Here is an 18,585-nt window from a genome sequence, read left to right on the forward strand (position 1 = left end):
GCAGCGGGGGCAGGGATGGGAAGTCAAGTGAAAGTGAAATCGGCCGCGGGGGGAGGGGAGGCGCCGGTCGGGGCAGGAGCCGCAGCTGCTCGGCTCTGGGCCTCCCCTTCCCGCGGGCCGGCCGCGCCCGGGGCCCCCATGTCGCAGAGGCGGGGGGCGCGGGAGAAGGCGGAGGCCGCCCCGGCCGAGGGGCGCCGCCGCCGCCGCCGCCACCACCACAAGCGGCCCAGGAGCCCGCGCGAGCCCCTGGCCGGCGGCGGGGAGCGGGAGCGGCACGAGCGGAAGAGGAAGAAGCGGGAGGTGCAGCAGATCCAGCAAATCCAGCACCTGGAGTCCTTGTAAGGGGCTCGGAGGGGGCGGGGGAGAGCCGACGGAGCGTCCCCGCCACAAGCCCCTCTGCGGCCGGGGAGGGGAGCGCCCCCCGCCGTCGCTGCCGAGATGGGGCCGTTTCACGGCGAGCCCCTGCCTCTGTCACGGGCTGAACCCAAACCCCTCGCCCATCCCCCTGGTATCCGAGCGCCTCCGGTGCGTTTGCAAAACAAATCCTAACGCTCGGCTGAACTGGGTCCTCGGGAGGGCGCTGGAACTCCGGAGTGACCCTTGGGGGCGGCATTTGTTGCCAGCTCGTGTGTTTTTGGCCTTTATAGAGAATTAAAATACACCAATGATTTTATTTTATACATGAAAAGTACACAGGGGGTGGAACGGCCCGACTTATGGGAGTGGGGCCATTTTATTATGTCACCTACTCCTGGCTGCCTTTGAATTCTGGCTGATCCTTGCCAAGGGGGTGCTTCAAAAGTTTGATCAGGGTGTTTTTAGAGGTCCTGCCCTACAGCTGCATGGAAATCTCTCTTAAACATGTTGCAAAAGCAATGTTCACGTGCTCCCCATAAAATCCTGTCTGGAAGTAAACCCCTGCCCAGCCCCAGACCTTGTACTGGTTACCTTTGTTCCTGACAGGAACAATCAGTGTATGAAGCTAGAGTAGGAGTTTTATTTACAAAATCCAGTTGGACCTATCCCAGAAAATGTTTCTCATGTGTTCCTCTTTTTGAGGAATGTCACTCAACTTAGTTCCAAAGTTACCTAAGTTCCCCAAAAAATCTGTCCCTTCACTTTTATAGTTGAAAGTTATAAACATTAGAAATGCAGAATCATTAAACTGATGCTATTGAGCTCTCTACACTGAGGAATCAGTCCCATCACTTTTTAACTTTGCTGCATGAATAGTATTTTTATGGTCTCAATTTGGGCCATTGTCACACTTTGTGTTGTACATTTGGGCCTTGGCAGAGTGAGAGGTATTCCACTCTGTGGCTACTGTTGGTTGTAGTGCAGCCTCTGGTCTCTTTAGGGTCAGGGAACTTGAAGCAGAGTGGAAAATATGTAGCCAGTGTTTCACCTGCGGTGCACAAGTCTTCTAGTGGGCCCCTGTGTGCAGTGACCTTCCAAATATGGCCCATTTTGCATAGAAATAGGTCCAGGATTATTTGTTGTTGCTATGCCCACCAATTTCTCTGAACATTTTACAGCAGGCAGCCAGTCTGTCCATTCTCTATATACCTGTCCATGTGAAGATAGGTAAAAAAATTGTCACCAGTCCTTCCCCCAACTCCTTCCCTGACTTTGTATCTGTCCTGTTTGTTTTTTAAGTGACATTTTGAAGAAAGCGTGGGACCTGTAGTTTGGCAGCAAAGCATGATCAGCAGGATCCCTTTGGAGTGAATGAAAAAATGTACAATGTAAAAGACTTAAGATGTGCTGAATGATTCCTCTGATGCTGTAAAATATGTAAAATTGTTAGTCTCTAAGGTGCCACAAGGACTCCTCATTGTTTTTGCTGATACAGACTAACACGGCTACCACTCTGAAACCTGTAAAATATGTGTGTGCCTTAATTTATGAAAAGGGGGTTGAGGGGGTGGAAATATTATGGGCTGCAATCATAATTTAATGTTAATTCCTTCACAGTGGGAGTAGGGATTTCTTATTGTGAATTACTCCAGACAGTGCTTAAAGTGTTGCTATTGTTAAGAAGATGATCAAATGATACCTTGGCATTGAACACCCATGTGTGCATTGTCTCCATTGGTGTCTTCCAAGTCAGATCTGCCCACTGTATGGACAAAACCAAGTCTCTCTTTCTACTGTCAACACTGCTGATCCAACATGGCTGCAGAACAGCCTCCTGAGTCATCAACAAAACTATTCCTGTTGCTGTCTTCGGATTAGTTATTGGTGATGTTGAATGTACTAGAGAGACAGTTTGATTATCCTGTACTAGGTTGAGCTTGTAGTACTGGCAGTAAGAAAATTCTTGCTTTGACGTTGTCAGCTGAGCATACTTATGACGCAGTGTTGGAAAAAACAAAGATGGAGTGGCAAGATGTCATTTTCCTTACCATAGCTAGACTTTCAAGATGAGAGAGTTGTGAATTTCTTGCAGTTAGGGCTCAATTGGATGCACGAAGCATCTCTGTAAAGCAGCATAATGAAATTGTCATTTCCAGGCAAACACACAAAATGAAAGCATGTTTGCAAATTAGAGTGAATTGTGTGATTTGCAGAAGACATTTTTTTTTTGGCTGTTTAGAAACACCACAAGCATCACTTCACTCTGTTTGCATCTCTGTGTTGCACTGTGGTTGCTACACTTCTTAAGGAGTGTAATTAAATAAGCTTTAAACTAAGTCCGTTTAAATTATATGAAATTTTTAATTTTATAGTATGGAATGGCTTTGTTTTGTCCATGTATATAAGTTTGATGCGAAGTTGTAAAAAATAATGTTAATACAACTATATTTTTATTGTTTTCCAGCTATGAGAAACCTCCTCCAGGGCTAATTAAGGTTAGTAAATTGTAATAAATGTTTGGTGTTTAAAAGAAATTGTAAACACAGGGTGGAATCCTGAGTTCATTAAAGTCAATAGGAGTTTTTCCATTGGTTTCGGGGGGACCAGATCCACCTTGTATGATTCCCTCTCTCCTTGCCATTAACATCACATTAAATTAGTATGTGATCTTTTGTGGAATTCCTCTTACCAGATTCAAAGAGTCATAATTTAGTGTTTGCAACTTAAACGAAAACTGCCACATATAAAGGCTATTGTAATCACTATATTCAATTCAAAGAAGAGAAAATCAGTAGAAGTTGAAAAGTGTTTAATTCTTTTAATGTAATCATTGGACTAAGTGGAACAGGAGGGAAGCAATTCAGCAAGAATATTCAGGCCTGAAGGGAAAAGTTAAGGGTAGCAAAAAAGAAAAATGAGTTAATGTTACTAAAAGGGGTTAAAGAATTCAGTTATTTTATGGGTATAAAGGAGGAAGGGAATATAAGGGAGAAAGTAGGTCCATTAGTAAATGATGACGTATACTTATACACTTGGGTTATTTGTTTTAAAAAAAGGTAGATGAAATAGGGGTTTTGTTTTGCTTGCCATTTCTATAGGAAGATGAAACTAAGCCAGAAGACTGCATACCTGATGTACCAGGCAATGAACATGCCCGAGAATTCCTGGCTCATGCCCCAACTAAAGGACTCTGGATGCCATTAGGAAAAGAAGTCAAAGTTATGCAGTGTAAGGGCAAGAAGCATCCAAATTTCATTGGGCCTTTTTCTTTTATAAATCTTTTGACTTCAGGCAAAAAAATCTTGGCAATAAGTGACTATTCCAAATATAGTGACTTCATATTGATATAATAGCAGCCAGTATCTTGAAGGCTTTTGTAGATTTGAAGACTGAATTTAATGCTTTGTTTCTCTTTACTGTACTTCAGCTATGTAAAGATGTTTTCCATTAATGTTTTTAAACGGTTGTGAGCTGACTCAAAGATTCAGTTTGCTTCTGTTTTACTAAAGGTTGGAGATGTAAACGTTATGGACACAGAACAGGAGATAAAGAATGCCCATTCTTTATTAAAGGCAATCAGAAATTGGAACAATTCAGAGTAGTAAGTACAAATATTGTAGTATTGGTTGTATTTTTCATTAAAGATGATGGCTAATCTTGCTAGTGAAAAGAAGTCTATTAGGTTATGGTCCATAAAGGATTTTCTGCTGTATCTAGTATCATATTGATGTTGAAACCTGACCATAATCCTCTTATTAGAGAAACATGTCTCTCTTCATACACAGATGTGATTGAATATATTACTAATTTGCAGAAAACCCAATCTTTAAAAGGAAGATAATAATTATTTGCATAGAAATTATAAGTCTGCAAGAAACTTTCAACCATTCTATTTAATTAATCTTTTCAACATCAGTTATTTATGATTAAATATCAATGTACTAAAAACTCTATTAACAAATAATCTGAGGTGAGTTGCCCAGGTAACATCAAGAGATTTGGATTACCTCGCATCAAATGAGTTTGTAGGCCAAGCTATGAGGAGCCACAAGAAAGTTAGGAAGATGTTCAAAGAGTGAATGATGCAGAAATTTTAGAAATACCTTATCTGTAAAACTCCCATGTAATTTGGCGTACATTTCACAGAAAAATTCTATTCTGGGATAAGATAGGGTATGTAAAATTTCAGGGGGATTGTTTAGGTAGCAATAGTAAGGGGCGGGGTTGGGAATCTAATTTAAAATAGGAAGCTAGCTTCTTCCTTAACTATGGATGGACAAAATGCCTTCCATATATGGGATTTGAGTGCTGATGCTTAGTAGGTATTCTCCTTTAGGCTAATGTACAGGTGTCTCTGTAATACACTTGACCATAGAAATAGTGGTAGAGAAAAAATTGGAAGATTATTTTTATTACCATGGGCCTAGGAATCCTCTTTATAAACCAATACCACATTGTGCTTGGCGCTGTACAAACACCTGCCTCCAGAAGCTTAGCCAAGAGACAACAGAGGATATAATACTGACAGATGGAGTACAAGGAAACAATGAGATGATATTGTTCAACATGGGAGACTGTGTTTTAAGCACACCAGTGCTTTAAGCATACCACTAACTGTGGTCAGGTTGTTTGAGGCATCACAGAAAAAACGGGTTTTGAAGGAGGATACTGAGGAAGTTTTGCAGATGTTTACAGGGAGCATCTCATAAACATGAGAGGCAGCATGGGAGAAAGGACTATGGGGTTTGTTTGCAAATTTAGCAAGCGGGCAGTGGAGGCTGGCATCATGGGCTAATTAGAGACGGGAACTGACGACAGTGAATGAGAGATGATAGACCTAGGGTGGAAGAACATCCTGAAAGGGAAGACAAGCCGCTTATGTTTGAAGCAATAAAAAGAAGAAGCCAGTGGAGGGATACAAAGGGGAACGTGGTCAAAGCAATGAGCTAGGAGAATTATCTTTGCAGCAGCATTCTGAATGGATATTAGTGGGGCGAGATTGCCTTTGTTAAGGCCTGAGGAAAGGATGTTGCAGTAATCAAGATATGAGATAAAAAGGGCCTGAATAAGAGTTGTAGCTGTGTGGCTGGATCAGAAGTGTCATGTTTTAGAGAAAAGAGATCTGCAAGATGTAGACATTGCATGGATATGAGGACCTAGAGGGAGGTCTGAATAGAGGATGATATCCAGGTTATGGTTCTGACTCACAGGCAGGATGTCAGTGTTATCCCCAGTAACTGAAAAAGGAAGCAATGGAGAGGGAAGGTTCAAATGTGTTAGAGGCATATTTAAGATTATTTCAGGAGTTCAGCAGAAGTTCTAATTTATTTATAACCAGTTTTATGTCTCATATCACCATAATATTTGAGCATCTATAGGAGATAGTCCCCAGCTGTAGGAGGAGACGTGTTGTGGGCAAGGAGAGCCCTATGCAGTCAGCTACATAGTCTTTGGATTAGAGTTGCATAAACCTTTTCTGATGTCAAAAATCAGCCCAAATTCATCAAAAGGTTTGCAATAATGTCAGTGCATCCTTGTGAATTGAGAGTTTGGAATTAATTGGGACTCTTCTATTGGAATAAACGTTTATTGTTGGATTGGATATTTTAATGGAAAGCGTAATAAATATATGTGCCAGTGATACTCTCTTTTACTGATATTGGGCTTTCAATTTCCTCTTTTTCAAAGGCACATGAAGACCCTATGTATGATGTAATAAGGGAAAATAAACGTCATGAAAAGGAAATGAGGTAAGTATGTCTTCGTAGTAAATTTAAAAAAAAAATTTAATGTAAGACTTTAGTTTGATATTATGCTGTGAAAATTAGATTTTATGGGCAAAATGTCCCTCACTGTTCAGCTCATCACCTCCAAACAAAAGTTAATTTTTAATGGTAAGCTTTATATTTTAATAAACAGCTAATGCAGAAGAGGAGATGTCATTTATCCCTTCTTAATAAATACTTGCTATTTTACTTGCTTCTCACTCATAAATTGAAGCGATTTATATTTAATGATTCCTAGAACTGCCTGTTCAAAAAGTAGACGTTCATTTTTGCCAACATTTTCAAACCTGGAAGGCTCCTAAATCTATTTTTTTTATGTCTTTAGTAAAAGTGGTCTGATTTTTAAAGGTGCTGGGCACTCACAGCTCCAATTGACTTCAGTGAGATTTCTCAGCAGTTCTGAAAACCAGGTTGGTTTTATTTAGATACCTCTGTAAGGATTTAGGAAGCTAGCTTTAGGTACCCATGTTTGAAAAATGTGGCTTTTATTCCTACTATTAAATCGTTATTCAGTAAATAGGGCAGCAGCGTTTAATTCTCTTTCTTGTTCCTTGCACTGGAAAGCATCACTGATGAGCAATGTCCAATCAACATTTGAGCTTAAGGGATAGGGTTCAGTGTAGTTGCAGGTGACCAGTTGCATGCGTTTAAAAAAAATACACAGCAAGTTGAAATGGATGGTACCAAATAGAAGTAATCAAGCAAGTAAGGAGACTTTCCTTATCTGTTAAGAATCCATCTTAGTATGGAACTAAACAGGGGGGACTTTTGTCACAGAAATTACCTGTTTTGCTAAAGGAGAACCTGCTTTTTATGTCAATGATATCAGTGACTTCCCCCTCTTCATCATTTTAACAGAACCTCATAATTTATTCATCCCGGATTCACCTGCATGTCTGTTAGTGGTACTATAAAAATTGGTATGGGGGCATACTGATGGCTGTTGCCTCTGAGTACACTGTATACATATTAATATAAAAACATCAAATAACTTATTTTACTGGGTACTAGTAGAGGCCCTCCCCTTTACAACCATCCCACCCACAGGATGGAAAAACCCTTGAGTTGGACAAATGCCTGGCTGAAAATGGGAGCTCCCAAAGCCGTAACCTGGACTCTGACTGAACATTGAAGGGCGTGATTTGCATAGCCAGGAATCCTCCCCAAAGAGAACCTGGTGAACAGTTCTCACAAGTCTACTACATCATTTACTTTTTTTTGGGGGGGGAAGCATACTGCTGCACACATGGAGAATGGATTCTCTTTCACATTAATTTTTGTTTCAGAGTAGCAGCCGTGTTAGTCTGTATTCGCAAAAAGAAAAGGAGTACTTGTGGCACCTTAGAGACTAACAAATTTATTAGAGCATAAGCTTTCGTGAGCTACATCCGATGAAGTGAGCTGTAGCTCACGAAAGCTTATGCTCTAATAAATTTGTTAGTCTCTAAGGTGCCACAAGTACTCCTTTTCTTTTTATTAATTTTTGTGTATTTAGGATACAGCAATTGAAGCAACTGCTGGAAGACTCTACTTCAGCTGAAGATGGAAGTAGTGGCAGCTCCAGTTCCTCAGAATGTAAAGAAAAACACAAGAAGAAGAAAAAGAAGGAGAAAAAGAAAAAGGAAAAAAAGAAGAAAAAGAAAAGAAAGCACAAATCTTCTAAATCAAATGAAAGGTCAGAGTCTGACTGACAGCAGTCACCTGCTAAGTGCTTCTTGACCCCAGATTGTGAACTGTAAGGAAACATCCAAAGAATAAGGAAGAAACAACCAAAAAGGGCTTTGTAATAGTCTAGGAGAACATACGAACGGGTACGTCTAATGTCCCATTTGTGCCATCCTTTTCTGCCTCTCTGCAGTGGTGCACTAAGCAAGGGATGAGCTCAATTATGGCTGTTTAACAAGGAATGATTTTACTTGAGCATACCTATGTACTGTGAAACGTGGGATAATGATCATCTAACTTGATGGTTGATAAAACCTCTGTTATGCTGCCTCATGTTATGTTTAAAAAAAACAGCCACCACCTAAGGGACCACTTACATATTTCAGTGGAGCCCTCTAGTGAGGTAATGTTTATCCATAAAACAATTTAATTACACACAGAGCTTCACTGTAATGGGAATTGCAGTTTGTACTGTGCAAAGCATTGAAACATGTTAGGACTTCCCATTTACAGCAAACAACAATGGATGTTGCCATGGCCAAGCTAAGTGTAATCAGACTGTACTGTATCTTCCCCGCATGCTGATGGTCACTCTGATCATCCCACGATTGGCAGCTGCTGAGGCTTTAAAATGTGTGACATAAGGAAAATCCTATTAATGTTAATGAAGGGGTTTTACTTTTAAGGCAAAAGTGTATTGTTAGCAGGGTTTATTTTTATTTACTTGAAGAAAAGCTCAATTCTGTAATTTCAACGTTATTTCTGAGCCCCACTCTACAACATTGACCAGCACCTACTCGTTAGAATAATCCTCTGAACTGCAAAATTTGGCTCCAAGTGTGAAAATCTCTTGCTAAATAATAATAAAACTCTCCCACTAATTTTGCTGACAAAAGCTACCATGTTAGTTGCTTGGAAAGGAGTTTTCATGTTGGAAATGGAATGGGTAACAATGTTCTTCTGAGCATGGTTCACTATCTATTTTGTATTGATACATGTTTGTTTCTAAAAAGGTTTGGGGAAGTAACTTTAAACATGTTTTAATTTTACATATTTAGTAAAATATTTAATACAGTAATATTTTGTGAATCATTGTGAATACGGAAAAATACAAAGAATATTCTTGTATCAATATATGGAAGGAATTCCAAATGTTTTACAAGCATATACAGTACATCTAGTACTATAGAAATGTAGCAAAGAAAAAGCAGGCTGGACACAAGGATACTTTGGTCAAGGACATGAGGACAAATGCCTACTTTTACGAAAAAGGTCCATGGGATCTCTAATAATCTCCCAAGGCAGACAGGACTGGAAAGATCTGGAAACAGGGTTGAAAAATCCCTGCTTAGAAGAAGAGGCCTGTACTTTTTTCCTTGCTAGATTTTTATATCAACAGAAGCAAAGGGAATAAAAAGGGGGACAAATCCATTTCTTCTCCTTTACAAGACATCCTCCAAATCTAAAGTATAGACCATGTCACCGTCATCACAGCTGTGCATAATCCTCTATTAAATCACAGCACTGTAACTTCTTAGATGACCTTATCTGTATTCTATATTAAGTCCCAGAAGTGAATGTTCCAAAAGCAGCTACAGAGTATCTTCTCCAATAGTATTTAGTAAACAAGTTGTTTATATGCAAAGTTAATGTTACTTATTAGTGACTATCGACAGTTCAGGAATGATCTGTGGTAGGGTAACTGTGACAGCTAGCTAAAACTGCAGTTTCTTTGTCAGTAGCATTGGCAGTCAGAACTGCCTGAGATTTGGCTTGATTGATCTCCTTCTTTACAGTGCTGCAGTGGAGATACAAGAATTGTCATCAGAGCATCCAGTTGCTTGCTTGTTTGCAGCATGGTTGAGGGAAGGTGGGTATGAGAAGCCACCACACAATAAATAGGTTCTGGGAGATGTCTTGCAACAACTCCATAACTTCCTACCAGTGGCTACAGCAAAGCCAATCTTTAAAATATAACAGAGGCTCTATTTGGTTATTGCATCTTTCCTTAGAGTTTTTGCTTGGTAGTCTATCCTGAAAGCCATACTAAGGTTTCTTTATAAAACTTCTTCCCATTAATCCTTAATGTCCCCATCCCTTTCTGTTACTTCCTTGGGTATTTATTTTTCATAGAGGTGGTGCTGATTGCCTTTCTTCTACTATAAGGGTTAAGCTTTGTTAAACATTTATTTTTAATATTTTTTCTTAAAATATTTAGAAAGATTTTAACCTCTCGCTGCACTCACTTTTTAAAAAATATCTACAGCCATATAAACTTATCAGAATAATTATTGAGCTGTATGCAAGTGAGAATATTTTCCCTGTATATCACTGTGGAACACTTAATAGTGATGGAAAAGAAGTGGCTCACTGACCAAACAATTGTTACTAGGAATCAACAGGTAGTCGTTTCTAATGTGATTTCCCCCTAAGGATGTGCTGTCAACCCACTACTATTTACAGTTTTAATCAGTGACCTGGAATATATCATAGTTACTGATAAAAAGTTCATACATGATACAAAAGTAAATAATGAGGATGACAAGTCACTGAGTGATGTGACTCAGCCATATTTTAATAGAGTTAAATGAAAGAGCTTTACCTATAGAAATAAAGAACATAGTATTTACAAGGTAGGGAACTGTATTCTTAAAAACAGCAGCTCACTTAAGGATAAAGGAGCCACTATACATAAACCAAACATGAGCTTCCAGTGTGATACTGTGACAGGGTAAACTGGCTGCTGTAGACAACATGACTAATATCACTTCCTGGACTATAGCGTCTATGCTTCAAAAATGATAATTTGGAGCAGGCATAGAAGAACAACAAGACTAACTTCTTGTCCAGGAAACACAATGCAAGAGGCTACAGCAGCACAATCAGTTTATTGAATACAAAGTTAAGCAGCAGCTTGAGTGCACTTTTTATATACCTATACAGGGAGAAGATGTTTGATAGGCCTTTAGCACATGAAATCTAATGGATGAAAAATTAAGTCATGCAAATTCAAACTGAAAACAGTGTAAGTAGGCATTGTTACTAATTGGCAAGGTATGTGGTACATCTTAGAGTTTTAAAAATCAAAATGGGATGTCTAAGATTCTCTAGTTCAATCACAAGTTGGGCAAAAGGCAGGTTTGGTATGCAGGTCAGAATAGACAACTAATGGTCCTTTCTAGCCTTGGGAGGAGGAAAAAACCAACAACTGAATTGTCCCATAAAGTGTTAAACTGAGCAACCAGCATCTACCTTTGATTAACCATTTACTTATTTAAGGCACTTGACATCTTGGTAATTATTTACTTCAGAGACTGAAGCTTTTAACAAGTTTCTTGCCTCCAGTGCATGTAAATTCTGGTTTATCATGTTACTTATGAGTGCTAGAATTATGAAACATTCACGTGACTAGACAATCAAGAGGAGTAGCTATAACATGTTTACCTGCTCATAGAGCTATGAGTCATCCTAGCAAACTTCCTGGGTCTGATTATTTAGTTAAATATTTTTTCCTCCTGAACTGTTGTGGCAATACCAGAGAGCTGTAGAGAAGACAAAGATGTTTGGAGCAGGGATATCTATGTTCTGTATGCACTGACAAGATTTGAGCATAAGCTACTGAAAATTCAGTGAGAGATCAGAGATGACTTTGACATTCCACGGTAGTTGATTAATAGCCAGCTAGCACAACAAACCAGCTACAGAGAATATGTGGTGTGGAAGAACTTCGTGTCTTACAATACACCTGTCTTTCCTTAGCAGAGCTATAGTCAGCATGCAAAGAGTATTTTTGTAAGTGGTTCTTACGTTCTCCTCATTTAATTGAAACAGCTGTAATTTGATCTTTTTACCCCGCTGCTAAGAACAAACAATTCCTAATCAACATTGAAGTGGGAGAACTTATATAAACACCAAATATACACAAGAATTCTACATTCTGATTGTGAAAATGCAGAATTCAAATTTGGTATGTCAAGCCACCACTGGCATAAGATTTGGTGATTATACCCCACCCACCCTCTGACAGAAGATTTAGCTAGCAACCCATAGCTTTTAGAAATTGAGTCAGAGGCAACAAGTCTGTCCAACAAGATATCCAGTGGTGGAATCTCAGGGGTCTGTTTCATCCTCCTTTGCCAAAAAAAGGGGACTTTTTTTTCCTTCAGCAGTCCTACACATGTAGGGTTTCTTGCAGAGTCTGTTGAGGTCCCCAAAAGTAAAATGTAACAAAGTGATAGTTATAAGCCTGTATCTGAGTCACTACTGCCTAAAATGGCAGTACAGAGAAGTCTGTACAAACAGGCTGTTCAGCTTGGTGTGTCTGTTAAAGTGTGTCACCTTGTTGATGCCATAGTGTCAGAAAATCAGCTGGTTAGGTACCTAGCTGAATCAGATACACTTCAGAAAGCTGTAAAGCAGGGGTTCTCAAACTGGCGGTTGTGACCACTCAGGGGGTGTGAGATTATTACATGGGGGGGTGGAGGGTTGCAAGCTATCAGCCTTCACCCTAAACTCTGCTTTTCCTCCAGCATTTATAATGGTGGTTAAATATATAGACAGTGTTTTTAATTTATGGGGGGGAGGGGTTGCACTCAGAGGCTTGCTATGTGAAAGGGGTCACCAGTAGAATTAATTTGGGAAGCACGGCTGTAGAGGAACATCTAGTGTGACAGGGTCTACTTCATAATGACTTTATTCTGAACCACTGCAATTTTGGTCCATAGCCACACTATTACAGTTCTGAGCCATTTAAATTGAAAGGCCCTCTGCATCTTTTTTCCATGTGTATCTACTCAGCACCCAGAATCTACTGCATCTGAGATGTTTTGAAGTACCCCAGTTATTTTATTCCCATACAGACTGCCACCAAGACAGTTCAGAGAGAGGTATTTTAACATGCAAGGAAGCTACTTGGAGTACATGTATTGTGACATCGCATTTTACAGCAATGCCAGAATTAAGTCATTTTTAGGATAACGAGAATTTAAGAAGTAAAGTGGTATTAGGCCAGGTCAGGTGTACCCAAATTCAGCATTAAATGTAGTGGACATACGAGACATATAGCTGCAGCAATGGAGATGCTAAGACATCTGAAGAAGTTGTCCCTTAAAACCAGAGTGCTAAGGATCACAACTGTTAGAGCACTACAGTCTCCCCATCTGCCAGGTTATTGTTACATAAGGCAGCCAATGGATATGGAATTATTTACTGTATATTAAATTATTTGGTTCAGGAATTCTGAAGAGGAGTTTTGTTATTAGTATTCTCCACTGATGATTAATCCTTCATCTAGTTTTCCTACAGAAGAGAGGATCGCACAGAAAGTCATGGCTAGACTCCTGAAAGAGCGCTGACAATCATCCCCTCTGTTCTATTCTCTGAAGATAAAGAAATTTCATTACCTGAAGTCCTGACCTCTGAAAAGAAGCATTGAAGTTAGGGTTACAAAAACAAGCTTTGCAGTTATCACAGAGTTTAGAATAATATGGTAGGAAGATAGGCAGGTAAGTGCAGTTGATTACTAGTACAGACAACCCATCCCTACCTTAAGCTTTTACTTCAGTATTCAGGAAAGAAAACCCACACATCAGTGCAATTCTGTTAGCTTTATTGCTTTTAAGCAAGTGTGCTTATTTACAATTTAGAGTGCTTTATTTAGAGTGTTCCTTTAATTTAATATAGTGTACTTCAACTCTTTACAGTGTTATTCTTGCCCTTTAACTGTGCATAGTAGCTTAGAAAGATTTATACAAAAAAAAAGCTACTGATGGACTCATTTGAAAGATTGAGACATGCAACCTCAGTATGTTTGTGTTCTTCCCCCAGCATCTGTAATACTAATCACATTTCCCCCTTGCATTTGTAATAGTCAGATTATCTTCTTTTGTAGAGAGACCTCTTTGATCCATACCCTAAAAAAAAAAAAAAAATTGAGAGATTTCGTTTTTAACATATGCACTTTCCCTTCATGGATGCTTGTAAAGTCTTCCTTTAAAATAGGCAACTAGCAAGTGAGCTATACTATTACAGAAAGTAAACTAGGAGTTTGAGACATACTGAAGTCCCACCAGCTCTGCAGACCTAGGCTCTGCAGCACAGATCTCAGATTGTATAGCACTAGTACAGAAGATTGGAAACTGGTTAAATATTCAGCAAACTAATATAAAATTCCTTACATTACTGGTTTGATATTAAGTTTCCTTATTTTGTGCCTTAATCTTGGTGCAGGACCATCAGGAATACATAAATGCATTGCAGAAACTGAAGGCAGCAGGCTGGAAACATGGGCTGTTTTTGGCACTAGCAGGGAAATACAGGAGGCAGTTTGGAATGTGCAAATTGACAGAGAATGCTCCTCCTAAAAAGATCAGGAGTGAAATGTCATCACAGTGCACATCTTAACTCATGGTTAGGCTTTGGGACCGCACTGATTTGGATTAGTTGGGCACTTACACCTCTGAGCTACAGATTCAGATGCTCCATTGGTTTATACTGTTCGCATCAGGTGGGTTTATTGTGGAAAACCCGTTTCAGGTGGGAGAGTTTTTTTTCCTTCATGCTATTCCCTGCACATGAACATTCTTCCTCCGCTAGGTCAAGCGACTATGCTCTCCCCGACCAAACGTCCCATAGGAGAGCCTCACATCTTTGAGCTAGCTTCCAATAACCATGGACCTCTACTCTTAACTCACAGTGCTTTCATAAAGTCACATTAGATCTTAGTGTAAGACTAAAGACCTTGGAATTAAGACATACGCCAACTTAATTGTCAGTCACTTGAGTTTGCTACATCTCTAGTTTGTCTTTTAACAATAAGAGAGGCCCTGCTCCAGAGCTTTGGGGTTTTTGTGTTTGTTTTTTTTTTTAAAATACATACAAACACACAGATATAGTACGATTAGTGTGCTATGAAATGCCAAGCATTGTTTAAAATAAAAATTTGGAAGCCTGAAGTTTGAGGGAAAGATGCTCTGTAGTAGAGAGTGCTGGGGTCAAAAAGTTCTTTTATGACCAAGGAAGTATCTAAGAAGGTACTCAAGATTTGAATGTAGATACATTAACTCCTCACTTGTAGGTATGTTCCTGAAAAATGCAACTTTAAGTGAAACGATGTTAAGCTAATCAAATTTTCTCATAAGATTTAATGTAAATGCAGGGGTTAGGTTCTAAGGAACTTTTTGGGGGCAGACAAAAAGGCATTATATACTGTACAGTACTGTACTGTGGTTGGGAAGTGCCCCGGCTTGCCTGCAGTAGGCTGTGCCTGTGTGGGGTAAGAACGCTAGGAAGCACCTTCGTGGCAGCAGTGGCCGCTTACCTGGAGAAGAACAGGCACCGACTTTGCGGGGGGGGGGGGGGGGGGAGAGGAGGTGCTCTTCCTGTCCCAACTCTTCCTGTCCCTGCTCCAGGCCTCCCTCTTCCCACCTCCATTCTGGAGCATGCCGCATTCCTCCTCCTTCCTTCCCACAGCAAAGTCCTAAGCGCTGCCAAGCAGCTGTTTGGCGGTGGGGGGGGGGGGGGGGGGAGAAGCACTAGGGGGGAGGGGGATGAGGCGGCGAAGAGGAACCTGTGCAATGCTTCCATAGAAAATAGCTGTTCTTCCACAAAAATCTTACCAGCAATGGACAGAGCAGGCAGTCAAATGATGTTATAAAGGAGCACTGCACAACTTTAAAACAAGCATGTTCCCTAATTGAGCAGCGACATAACTTTGAAACAACGTTAAGCAGGAGGACGTTAAGTGAGGAGTTCCTGTAATCCAAGAGGGGAAGGGGAGAACAAAACAAAACCAAAAAGCCACCACACCAGTAAGCTTAGAGTTTCTGCTAGAACACATCTAGTGTTCGTGGCATGTAATAGTACGCTAACCTTTGTGTGCACTGGGTTTAGGAATTTCCCACACTTCAATGTCTTCTGCCTCACATCTTGTATCTCTACGTTTGTAAGGGGGTTTGCCTATCTTTTTCCTTTTTGGTTTATCCAAAAGCAGATTACCTGAATGACCAAATAAAAGTAGTATTACTTTTTGTCAAACAATTTAGAATATTTAGTTTTCACTTAAAAACAGGCTCACTTAAGTTCATAGTATTTATGAACTTTTACTCTTTTTACTGAAGCAAGGATTCTCTCTCTTCCCCACATATTCTTCTGCCACACTGTACAATTAGCGTGGATCAACAGCTATAGCCAACATTCTCTAAAAAGCAGTATTTGCATAGGCTAACATGAGGTTTAGCTGTAGAGTTCACTTGTCGAGAGTAATAAACTGCTGCTGAGGGTGCACAGAAGAGTTATGTCTAGCTAGGACAGGGTTAGAGTGTATCTAACTATGTAGCAATACATTGTCCTAGTAAAGTGCATTGATACAAGGCATTTCTTGCCACATTAAGATATACTGCTGTAGCTTTAAAATAAAAAAAAATAAAATAAAATAAAAAAAAAGAATTTTGTCCACCACAACCACCCCAACTCTCTATATATGCAGACTCCTCCTTCAGAGCAGCCAGATTTATAGATTATCTGAGCCACATCACAGAGTGGCAAGAACACAACCAAACATGTATTTCCTTCAAAGCAATAGTTAAAGATCCCACCAAAATAGCAAAGTATTCTGCTGAAAACAGTTTATTTGAATATTTAAGGGAAGAGGATCTGAGGTGTGACAAGAAATCAGCTGTACCTTGTTGTTTGCTTTTGGTTGGGGGTGATAGGCTACCGTGAATCAGGCTGGCAAATTTGGGTTTAGCGCCACTTCTAATCCAGTACTCATCAGCTGTCATCCCCCTGTTTTCCTTTAGTAACCTTACTAATTAAAACATAGTAAAACATTTGAATAATATCAATAAGTATCTACTGTAAGCAACATTACCATACTGACTTTACAGTTGACCTACAATACAGAGGCAAAATGAGTAGTTCACTGAGGCCAGTATTTGAAGATGCTTCTTTTTTTATAAAAGCAAACAAACAAAAAAACCTAATCTAATATTTATATGGATACCAATCACTGGTAGCTGGGCAGCAGTTTATGGATTTGTTTGTTTTTAAATGTAGTTCATTAGACTCAATATACGTGTTTATCATATTGTACCTTTGTGTATTACCAAATTTGATAGATATTGTGAAAGGGCTGCAAAACCTCACATGGAACCAGTGACTGCTTGATTATACTAGTACATCATGGCTATGCTTTTGAAAAAAAAAAGCAAAAACAGAATTACTGTAATTAATAGACTGATCACTAGCTAGTCACAGGAGCTCAGTTATCTGAAGCTGACTTTGCTTGTCTTTGTTTCTAGCTAAAGGAAATATTCTCTCCCAGGCCAAGAGGAGTTTAGCAAAACTTTAAACTATATTAGGATTTTAAAAGCGTGCTACAACTATTTAGTGATCTTCAGATAAACTACTGCTTCCTTTTTAATCTAACTTGTTGAAGTGTCAATATTTTGGTTCTCCTGCAGACGTTCCTCTAGTTTTAAGCAAGCTAAGCAACTGCTGAGGACAGCAGACTTGGCCCAGCCACCCCTCTGTCATAACAGAGAAGTGGCTGAGCCAAACCGGAGTTGCATTATAAAACCTGTGTGCCAGCCTACACCACCACTCACTCAAATCAGGCCTGGCCATTCTCCACCTCTCAACTGTAGTCATTGTAGAGGAACAGTTGGGCCAAATCTGAGGGGGAGCACACTGATTTGAGTGGCCTCTACTCCCCTACTATAGATACAGGAAGCATGTTTATATCCACTAGTGTCAATTTATAAGAAAGTTTCCCCACCGTAGCCAAGCCCATTTTGTAACATGGAGGTATGGTATGGTAGCCAGTGTTTACACAAATTTAAGAGATTATATTTCCAAGATCCCATTTGACAGTGGTAAACAAGAGTGTCTTTCAATAAACTTAACTTGTTAAATAAACGAACAAGTATATTATCCAAGTCAAAAAGATTAAATGGAGATCAATCCACAGTGTTATGTGTTTACTAGCTGACATCACTTGAAGCTCAACCTGGGGTAAAAAAAAAAAAATAAATAAATAAAAAAAAATAAAGAGATTTCAAATTTAGCCTTAGCCAAACGTTTGCTGGCTATGCACGAGGCAAAAATAGTACACAAGAGTGGCCCTACTGGGCGAGACCAAAGGTCCATCTAGCCCAGTAGCCGGTCTTCTGACAGTAGCCAATGCCAGGACCCAGAGGGAATGAACAGAACAGGTAATCATCAAATGATCCATCCCGTCGCCTATTTCCAGCTTCTGGCAAACAGAGGCTAGGGTAGTGGTGGGTAACCTGCTGTTTGCACACAGCCCCGTCTGGGTAATTTGCTGGAAGGCTGCCAGATGGTTTGTTTACATTTGTATGGCTGCGCACAGCTCCCATTGGCCGGAAACGGCAAACTGCGGCCAATGGGAGCTGCAGGCAGCCGTGCAAATGTAAACAAACTGGTAGCCTGCCAGTGGATTACCCTGATGGGGCGAGTGCAGCCTGGGGACTGCAGGTTGCCCACCACTGGGCTAGGGACACCATCCCTGCCCATCCTGGCTAATACCCATTGATGGACCTATCCTCAATGAACTTATCTAGTTCTTTTTTGAACCCTATTATAGTTTTGGCCTTCAGAACAACATCCTCTGGCAAAGAGTTCCACAGACTGTGCGTTGTGTGGAAAAAAAAAAATACACTTTTCTTTTTAGTAGGTTCACTAGAGTTCTTTAACTAAAGGCTAGAAGTGCTACAATTCTCTAAGAGCCACTTAGGAAAGTGACAGCATTTTCTCTCTC

At 40.0% G+C, this 18,585-nt stretch overlaps 2 protein-coding genes across 15 annotated transcripts in view; one reads left to right on the forward strand and one right to left on the reverse strand.

Annotated features, from left to right (window-relative positions):
• On the forward strand, positions 1-16,759 carry RP9 (RP9 pre-mRNA splicing factor). Of its 5 annotated transcripts, XM_043508787.1 has the most exons (10): positions 216-338; positions 1,657-1,745; positions 2,822-2,852; positions 3,456-3,585; positions 3,867-3,958; positions 6,046-6,107; positions 7,639-7,818; positions 9,605-9,678; positions 14,037-14,182; positions 15,210-16,759. In XM_043508787.1, the coding sequence occupies exons 2-9, from the start codon at positions 1,729-1,731 to the stop codon at positions 14,168-14,170; spliced, it is 720 nt and encodes a 239-aa protein (XP_043364722.1). In that variant the 5' UTR covers positions 216-338; positions 1,657-1,728; the 3' UTR covers positions 14,171-14,182; positions 15,210-16,759. The 5 variants fall into 5 exon arrangements, 4 of the variants coding, with proteins under 4 accessions (XP_043364721.1, XP_043364720.1, XP_038245983.1 ...); XR_006279216.1 differs by lacking the exons at positions 1,657-1,745; positions 14,037-14,182; positions 15,210-16,759 and adding exons at positions 10,752-10,833; positions 13,102-13,601 and having other exon boundaries at positions 1-338; XM_043508786.1 differs by lacking the exons at positions 1,657-1,745; positions 14,037-14,182; positions 15,210-16,759 and adding an exon at positions 13,042-13,601 and having other exon boundaries at positions 1-338.
• The window catches only part of LOC119850987, an 11,567-nt gene continuing 6,381 nt past the window's right edge, over positions 13,400-18,585 (reverse strand). For 4 of the 10 annotated variants that reach the window (XM_043508772.1, XM_038390031.2, XM_043508771.1 and 1 more), the window contains 3 exons: positions 16,489-16,614; positions 15,678-15,803; positions 13,400-13,720 (listed from right to left, as the gene is read on the reverse strand). In XM_043508772.1, coding sequence (XP_043364707.1) covers positions 13,683-13,720; positions 15,678-15,803; positions 16,489-16,614 — 290 coding nt within the window. In that variant the 3' untranslated portion in view covers positions 13,400-13,682. Of the gene's footprint in view, positions 13,721-15,672; positions 15,804-16,488; positions 16,615-17,725; positions 17,815-18,585 lie in introns of those variants that run through there. The other 6 variants (XM_038390035.2, XM_043508773.1, XM_038390042.2 and 3 more) reach the window with 4 other exon arrangements.

This window comes from Dermochelys coriacea, chromosome 2, assembly GCF_009764565.3.
Source record: "Dermochelys coriacea isolate rDerCor1 chromosome 2, rDerCor1.pri.v4, whole genome shotgun sequence".
Taxonomy (NCBI): Eukaryota; Metazoa; Chordata; order Testudines; family Dermochelyidae; genus Dermochelys; species Dermochelys coriacea.

Excerpts from the sequence above, each read along its gene's own strand:
- RP9 (XM_043508785.1), top strand. The coding sequence starts at position 16 with ATGGGAAGTCAAGTGAAAGTGAAATCGGCCGCGGGGGGAGGGGAGGCG. Across the intron at positions 339-2,821 it reads ATCCAGCACCTGGAGTCCTT|CTATGAGAAACCTCCTCCAG; the intron begins GTAAGGGGCTCG and ends ATTGTTTTCCAG. Across the intron at positions 3,959-6,045 it reads AATTGGAACAATTCAGAGTA|GCACATGAAGACCCTATGTA; the intron begins GTAAGTACAAAT and ends TCTTTTTCAAAG.